General features: G+C 37.8%; 1 protein-coding gene across 1 annotated transcript; it reads right to left on the reverse strand.

Annotated features, from left to right (window-relative positions):
- Positions 1–459: 459 nt before the first annotated feature.
- On the reverse strand, positions 460–8,190 carry PSMD12 (proteasome (prosome, macropain) 26S subunit, non-ATPase, 12; the record flags this gene model as incomplete). Its single annotated transcript, XM_010159927.1, has 11 exons — positions 460–659; positions 2,156–2,165; positions 2,549–2,626; positions 3,134–3,308; positions 3,688–3,800; positions 4,360–4,494; positions 4,668–4,817; positions 5,263–5,367; positions 6,294–6,401; positions 7,767–7,895; positions 8,131–8,190. Coding segments are annotated over 11 exons (1,263 nt in total), but the record flags the coding sequence as incomplete, so codon positions are not given.
- Positions 8,191–9,139: the final 949 nt, after the last annotated feature.

Below are 9,139 nucleotides of genomic sequence, written 5' to 3' on the forward strand. Positions count from 1 at the left end.
ATTCTTACGTGTGAACATCCAGAATTTTGTTCAAACAGCATCTTGACATAACATTATAATATTGTAAGTTACCTCAAGGCATGCTACTGTAAAGCCCTAGGATCTTATGATTTACAGTATATCATCTCAATCACAGCCTCAAAAATAGTCCTGTAATGAAATAACCACAGAATTATGTGTTAGATAAAGGTACACACGGAAAAGAAGAAATCACAAGGCTACTATTATACAGGCAATACATTTTTATTATGTTCTTTCACCAATTGTAGCAAAAACATTTAACAACTGGATGAATAATCAAGGGAACTTAATTGTCAACAGGAGTTTCAGAATTATGTTCTAAATTTTAGACCAGGAAGGCTTGACAGGGAGAAAACAAACCATATACACACTGTAATAATAGTCTCTATTATGAAGATTTAATGCCTTCTTTAAAAGCACTGAGATTATTGAGGCACCTTACTGCAGGTTATGTATCATCTCCTCTTTGGCAATGAGATGTGTGGTTTTGTTAACTAGGGCCATTAGTGAGTTGAGCTTGTGAGACCAGTCATTGAGGATGTTGTTTGGGTCCTTAGGCCTCTGAAAATTGATAATTCCTGCCAGCCTGTCTACTTTAGCAAAGATGGTCTTATTAACTACCAGGTTAGACAGGAACTCTATGTAAAGACAAAAGAGCACCAAGTCAAGAAAATAGCATCTTTATCCACAAAACATCAGAATTCCTTCCAAACAGCATTAAATCCCAGGGAATAAGATCTTCTTTAGACGTAACAGAAACACAGCTGTAGTAATATTGCACTTTAAAAAAATGCACAATACTTTTATATTACACATGTTGGCACTGCAAGGTACAAGCACAATCCGTTAAAAAACTTTTTTTTCTCCATTTGACCTATATGGGATTATCTTTCATGAAATTAAAAATATTAATATAGTACACCAACAGACTTTTACAGATTTAATGAAAAGACAGTGGGGTAAAGCTTTTCATTTGCACTCGAAGCATCAATAAGCCATGATGCATGAATCTCTTTGGAAAGCTCTTGAAAACATAAAGGGGGTGGATGACAGAATCACAGACTGGTTTGGGTTGGAAGGGGCCTTAAAAGACCACCTAGTTCCAACCCCCCTGCCCTGGGCAGGGACACCTTCCATAGCCCAGGTTGCTCCAAGCCTCATCCAGCCTGGCCTTGGACACTCCCAGGGATGGGGCATCCACAGCTTCTCTGGGCAACCTGTTCCAGTGCCTCCCCACCCTCTCTGTGAAGAATTTCTTCCTGATATCTAATCTAAACTTCCCCGCTTTCAATTTAAACCCATTACCCCTTGTCCTGTCACTACAGACCCTTGTAAAAAGTCCCCCCCCAGCTTCCTTGTAGCCCCTTCAGGTACTGGAAGGGGCAATAAGGTCTCCTCGGAGCCTCCTCTTCTCCAGGCTGAACAAGCCCAACTCCCTCAGCCTGTCCCCATAGCAGAGGGGCTCCAGCCCTCTGAGCATCTCCGTGGCCTCCTCTGGACTCGCTCCAAGTGGTCAATATCCTTCTGATGTTGACGCTCCACAGCTGGACGCAGCACTCCAGGTGGGGTCTCACCAGAGCAGAGTACAGGGGCAGAATCCCCTCCCTCACCCCCCTGGCCACGCTGCTCTGGATCCAGCCCAGGATACGGTTGGCTTTCCGGGCTGCCAGCGCACACGGACGGCTCATGTCCAGCTTTTCGTCCACCAGTACCAGAAAAACTACTCCACCCCATGTTCCCAAAGTACAACCATCCATAAACAGGGACACTTAGAGGTAAGCAGCCCTGGATCTTCAGTCAGTTTTAATCACCCATTAACAAGAATTTTTTAACACTGAAACACAAGACAAGAAGCTCCAGCATTTAGATGAGACCTTGAATATAAATGAATTTTTAAGAGCAGCTTTTGCCTTATGGGCACATACATCATGAAACTGAGCTCTTCCTGAATTAAAAAACCATTTTCTAACTCCCATAAAGGCATGAAAATACACTCAGGTCTTCATACTGACTACGAAAGCGACAAATATTTGGATTAATACTTACTCCCAACAGACTTTTACACTACTTCTCATAAAAAGAACCCAGTGAACTAAAGTACAGTTAACGCTCCCTGTCTATCCCTATGGCCCACTTTGTTCTTCCTTTAAGAGCTGAAAAGCACTAATAACACAAAGACAGGAATTAGACTAAGGAAGGAGCCAGGAGGCGTAGAAGGATAATACAATGATAGACAGAGATACAACAGATCCTATATCCATGAACATTCATAAACATGCAAGTGTAAACCCTGTGCATTTTGCACCAAGCAGTGTAGTCCTACAAGGCTACGTCTTTCTGCGCTGTCTGTCAAACAATGCGATGCTGATCTATGGCATCACTTACAGAGCCTTTTAAGCCAAGAAGAGAACCCAGATTCAAATTGAAAGAGAACGTCACTCTGCTGAATACTTACATTTTTGCCACAAACACATGCACACATACACTTCCACACCCTTTATGAAAGGATAAGCAAAGCAACACTTACATCAACTGACAGATCCAGGAGCTGTGCCATTCTCTTCATTGTAATTCTCGTATAATATTTAGCCATTATTCTAATATTCTGGAATACAGAGTAGAGGGTTATGTGCAAAAAATAATTGAAGCAGGCTGCAAAAATATAAAAGTCAATGACAAAAGCAGATTAGGAAGCTGTAGTGCTCTAACAGCAGTCCAGCACAAGGTACGTGAGGGAGCTGTGAACAGTTCTTTTGCTTGCAAAAGGTATAAATTTTTCTACATGACAAATTATTAAGTAATGAAATCAACTAATTATGAATTTAATATAAAGCAAGACTTTCAAGTTTCTGCTTTATTGAAATGGGAATGCTAAATCTCACAATTTGGGTGCAATATGCTCCTTTTCCTGGCAGTTGTCCCAAATACCCATCTATAATTAAGATACATGAGCAAATAAAATGTTGAAAACGTAACACAATGGAAAAGACAACTTACCTGCTGCTTTACTACACACTTTATTTCTCTTTGTAACTAAAATATGGCAAGCAAATCGCGTTTTTTAGTTGAGGCACTGAATACATAGCTACTGCCTAAAGACAGCCAGACTTACATGTTCCACAACTCTGTTCTTTAAATCTTTCCATCTCTTTTCACCTTCCTCTGTACAGCCAAAAACATCTGTTGCAGGACTGTCAAGGGATCCTTCTCTCAATTCTTTCCCGTATTCTTCAACTAGGGCAGTCCACCGCATCAATTCCATGGTGGTAAATAGTTTTAGGAGGTCTCTAAATGGTTTAGTAAAGTTGGTTTAAAATCCTGTATTAATAAGGCTCATTTCATACTTCATGAGATCAAAGAAATAATTTTAAATGTTTTAGTTCTATTACCATTAATATTAATTGTTTTTCATTAACACTAATACTTCACACTACCAGGGGGCAGCTCAAGTCAGACTGTGTTCCTAATAAAGGTCTTTCTTTTAAAAAGAGACATTTATTTTAACGTAGAACTTGTACAATCACAAAGAGTTTGCAGTATTTTTCATGGAGCATTACATCCCGCGATGCTTACAGCAGGCTCAGCGTAAACAGATTTCACCTGCAAGGCTAATTTGAGAGTGAGACCTGATTTACCCAAGAACTGTTTATTAGAAAGAATACCTACTTATACTTTGGGATTTCTTCTAGCTTTTTGTCGCTACTAATTCTGTGCACCAAATCAGATTGTTCATTGTCGTAAGGCGAAAGAATAACATAAAGAACAACGCTCTTCAGTGCCTGTTTAAGAGGAAAGAAGGTGGGTTTTTCCCCATAATTAAACAGAGGAATTGAAAACATTACTCTCAGAGCTTGAGAGTTTAACATGTAAAAGGCTTAAGCACAGCATATTAAAAATTTAAGGTGAAATCGATGTCATCTAGCAGAAATGAACCCTCATTCACAGTGACACTTTTAAATTGACTCAGGTTAACTAACTAACACTGTCGTATTTAAAATAAATATACCAAAAACATCTTTTCAAGTACGTAACGTGTCCTGCATGCGCAACAGTATCATCCAGACCACACTGGCATGGCTGTTTCTAATTCCTGCACTTGTATAAAATAGACAAGGCATTCTCAAGATTCCAAAGACAATAGAAGGAAGATGTTAGTTATAAATATTAATTTGAAATCAACTTTATTATATCTGTATTCAACTAACCAATTTATTAATACAACCACTGGACAAACCTAAGAACAGACTGATGAGCTATTTAATCTGCTGTAAATGGATCCTGCAATGAAATGTATATTTGCCACATGAAAATACAGCTATGTATGTAATGTTTTTTCACCTGCTGCCACTTTTCACTTTCAGCCTGGATACACGGAGTATCATAAATGGCTCTGTAGTGCTTACAGATGGAGAGGTAGGAGCCTTCATGTTGATCCAGCTGGATCATTAAGTTGTAGTATTTCAACTTCAGTTTCTGAAACAGTATCAAAAAGTGAAATTAATTCAGCTCCATGAATCACATAAATGAAATCTAACTGCATCCCAGAAAAGAAAGGGATTCAAATACACTTGGACCTGAAGAGAGGCATATCAGATTAAAATTGGGATGGGGTGGTAGGGAGAGAGAGAAATCTTCCAATGACTTACTTCTGTGTTTTCTTCTTGAAAAAATTTCGTATTAATTTTTTTGCTGATAATTTGAGTCCGAATATAGTCTTTTACAGCTAGACAGAGTCTCATCTGCTCCAAGATAAATTCTACACGTTCCTTCTTTTCCATTGAACCATAGGTTTCCACCTAAAATGAACATGTAACTATTTAGCACTGTCAAAGTCAAATCAAGTTAAGTCTTAACTGTGCAAGAAGGCTGTGAGGTTGTCAGGGAGGGAGTGAGGGGGCAAAATAAAACAACAGAAAAAACCAGCTATTCCACAGCAAGTGAAAATGGAGAAAAGGTTATTTAATTTTACATTATAACACCCACTTTCACCAAAAGAATCCACTAAACTCAATGCACTACCTAGAGAATTTAAATCTGGTTTCCAAATGGGAAATATTCTATGTAACCTACCCCTGAGACTAACAAAAGGAGTTAAAACTGAATTACACTTTCACTAAAAACAGTCAATCTCATTCCAGGCATTTCTGCAGATGTACCTGACAAAGTTTGCGAACAATAATCTAAAAGCAGTCAGTATTCATTGTTATTGCTGACGCAATTTTGAGTTATATGGCGTGTTACCTGCAATTCCTGCAGAATAGAAGCTGCCTCTTTCACTTCACCATTCTGTTCTTTTATTGTTGCAAGTGTCTTTGTCAGGCGAGCACGTTCAATTTCCACATATATCTGAAACCAGAAGTAGTAGTTTCGAACACTGGAGTTTTCTGAAGAGTGCAGACTCTCAGACCACCATGCCACTCAGCCACACGTGACCTTTTCATACAATCAATTCCTTGCGTACCCATACACTATACTGATGCTATCCACAGCACACACAGATGAAATACGGATAGTTGACACACCAGAAGTGTTTTGACCAAATGAATAAAAAAGGGTCTAGATTTGCCTACTATTCCTTAAGCAAACATAAAAGGACATGCAATGTGAATGAAGTATTAGGTAGGCTGCTAAAATATACTAAAACAGATGAGGAGATTTTAATAGTTAATGTGCACTAAGTACTACCATTTGCATCATTTCACTCACTCCTAACCAGCCATAAAGCAACAGCAGTTCAGTACTAACAATTTACACTAAGTTCGAACAGGCAAAAGCCATAACATTACTACAAATTTGCCTTAAACCACAATTGTTTATTTTCTTAAAGCAAAAGCAATATTATGATTTACTTGGTATAATGCTTTGGTATCACCTTCTGATTATCATAACAGCACGTAACACCTTGCTAAGTGCAGAAGTTAAACTAAACCTGCCCATTTCTCTAACAAATTCAAATACGTAGCATTTCAGAAAGTGAAAAATAAATAGCATTTTAGAACCCTGAAATGTATTATTCATTATATTAATAATACATCCAAATAGCTATGTATGGAAATATGACCAGTGTTTCAGCAAATTATTTAAATACTAAATCTGGAAAACATGTGCAGCCTTTTGGAAAGAAATACACTACTTGGCTTCTCAGGTTAATTTAAAAACAGACTTCTGCTCTTATTTGAACAAGATTTTAAAATAGTGTTAAGAAGCTATGCGTTTAAAGAAGGTGAACATTTTTATTCTACCTTTTAGACAGTCTTAAAACAAAATCTTACTTTTCCTTCTGTAACCATACGCAACGTGTCAATTAAGCGCAGTTTGACTGGTAAGTCTGTGATGTCTTCAACGTAAGTGCAGCACTGCTGGACCATTTTAGCAACTGCCTAACAATAACAGAAAACAAAAACATACTGTATTTTAGATTTCTCAAATGCATTCAAACTACAACAATCAGAGATAAGTACTAAATAGTTTCATATCACACTAAAGAGGCTCATCTCAACAAAAAGCATCCAAGATGCATCTTATCACTTTGATTCATAAAAATGTGTAAAATGATGCTAGCAACTGAATGCATGAAACAGCATCACACTGATTCTGTCACTTCTTTATTCTCATTTTTTCAATTACATTCAAAACAATTCATCCCATGGGGTTCTCTCTTGAAAAGTTGTGCTCCTCTCTTGCCAAATCCACACGACACTCCTGTGGACCGACAAGACTTAGCTGTTTGCTCTAAGAGCACAAGCCCTTCTCTTTAGGACACCTGTAGATTTTTCAGGAAGGGAAGGAAGAGAGGTAACCTTAATAATTTCTGACTGATGCTTTCTCATCTGTGCATACTCCCAAATAGGCACTAATAAGCCAGCACCTTTCAGTGGCAAGCCTAGGTACTGGAATGTGTTATTCTGGTAACAGTGCCTACAAAGCTGTTACAATTATTATATAAATACCAATCAAAAAGTTACAAAAAAGAAAAAACCACCCCCAAACCAAACAGAATTAAACTTCTAGATAAATTCTAGAAACTTGTTCCTCAAGAAAAAAATTCAGCTGAAATGATCCAAGTCTTTAGCCACAGTCTGTGCAAGTTAGAGAACTAAACTGTACTCTACTTTTATACAAACTACTACTGTTTCTGCACATTAAAAGTAGGTAACCCTTTCATTCCTAAAGCAGTGATGCCATGAAAATTACCTGCTGATGACTTCCAATTAAGTCAAACTAAACACACAATGCAATAAACTTTGTACTTTCTTAAATGCAAGTGCTTTCAGCTTTCCTGATAGCCAGTTTCTCAGGCAGAGCTGAATGCCACAGCATAGCAGTTTCCATGAAAAACATATACTTTAGTTGATCACAATAGATTGCACTAACTCTGTTTAATGTACAACTCATGTGAACATGAAAAATTAAGAGTATGTCTACAATACAGACTGTAGAGGAGGAAAGATGAACTACACTAAAAGCACTGGTATGCACGAAAGCAGAAAAGTCACAGCTGTGTTGCCAAGAATGGCAAGCTGGACAACACAGCGATCAGGCACAAGGTGGAGACAGCCTAATTCCAGACATCAATTTCATTACTGGCTTTCATACGTCTGCCAAAAAACACCAAGAGAAGCTAGTAACAATATATTCAGGCTGGAGCTACAAAGTCAGGAATGTCCCTACACACAAAGGGGAATCAGATCCATAATACACCTCCAAATATAATTTTAATTTTTGTTTCAAAGGATTAAATTCACCTGTTTTAACTGACTTCTTCTCTTTGACAGAAGAATAATATTTTCATTAAGAGCATCCCAGTCTTTAGCTTCATAACACATTTTCACTATAGCAACTAAGATACGGGATGTGGAGACCATGTCAGATGCCTGTAACAAACAAACAACATGTTAGTGATGGGATAAACCACCTGCAGGCCTCTATCACTTGCACTTCTGTTATACAACAGGAAAAAAACAGATTATATCTAGCCTCATTGATTTTCTTTTTAAGGAAAGAACAAAAAAGACCGATACTCCAATTCCCTTCACAACTTTAATGCAGTGAAACAAGGGGGGGTATAGGACAACCCAACATAAATGTTGCACACTACATGCTACTTACTGTCCGCGTTTGTTTTTCCAAGGAGAGAAGGTTTTCAATTACTTCTTGCAATCTTCCTTCCTAAAGCGATAGGCAAAGAATTATCGCCATGAGTGAAGAACGCAGTTCAGTTTAATTTGCGAGTAGCTTGAATTCTCATGTAAGTAAAACATAACTAGCCTGTGCACTCAGTTTTGATTTTTTTTCCTTAAAGAAACACACTTAGCACTAACTTTAAATACATGGTTTTACACACAGACTAAACTGGAAAGGTACTAGTGCCATTTTTGCCCAATACATGCTATAAGTTGTCTGTCTTGAGTGAGAAACCTAGCAAGTTTCAGACAGGTTTGGTCAGCTCACATTCACTGAGCTAGATTTCTTTCCTAGCCAAAACAAAGCTTTATGGAGGAACAGCTATCCAGTTAGCTACCTCGGTAAAAGAATGGTTTTACTATTACTTTCATCCACATTCATCATATCTTAATTACAGCATATTATAGAAAGCATTAACTACATGCTTTATAGAGTAGGCATGGAATTAGAATAGTCCTACTTCTGGGGTTTTGAGAACTGTATTTGCCTTTGTTTAGGGGACTTAAAGATACTACAACATACTTATAGTCTTAAGGTGTAATTCCTAGCAAATATCTTGTAAAGAAGATGTTAATTAATAACAAAAAAAAGATAAATTTAAATTTGTTTCTAAAACATACCTACCTTACTGATAACTTTTAAACTATATGCAATGGTTTGTCACTTATGTGTTCTTACTGCCACAAAATGTACAGGTTATGCAGCAATGAAACATAGTCACGGTGTCCATACCTACGCAGAGCTGTGCCCGTGAGATGCAACACCTCCACCTACTCTCCATACAACACAGCCTTAAGATAGTGTAAGATACAATTTGCTTATCCTAAGGCTGCTGCCTTCAGGATTATACAATATGCTGTGTAGTGCAACATGCCTATCACAACAAGACATGTGGATCAAGCAGGGCATTTCCAGCATGTAAAGAATCAGATAT

Source organism: Eurypyga helias, unplaced genomic scaffold (genome assembly GCF_000690775.1).
Source record: "Eurypyga helias isolate BGI_N326 unplaced genomic scaffold, ASM69077v1 scaffold42939, whole genome shotgun sequence".
NCBI lineage: Eukaryota > Metazoa > Chordata > Aves > Eurypygiformes > Eurypygidae > Eurypyga > Eurypyga helias.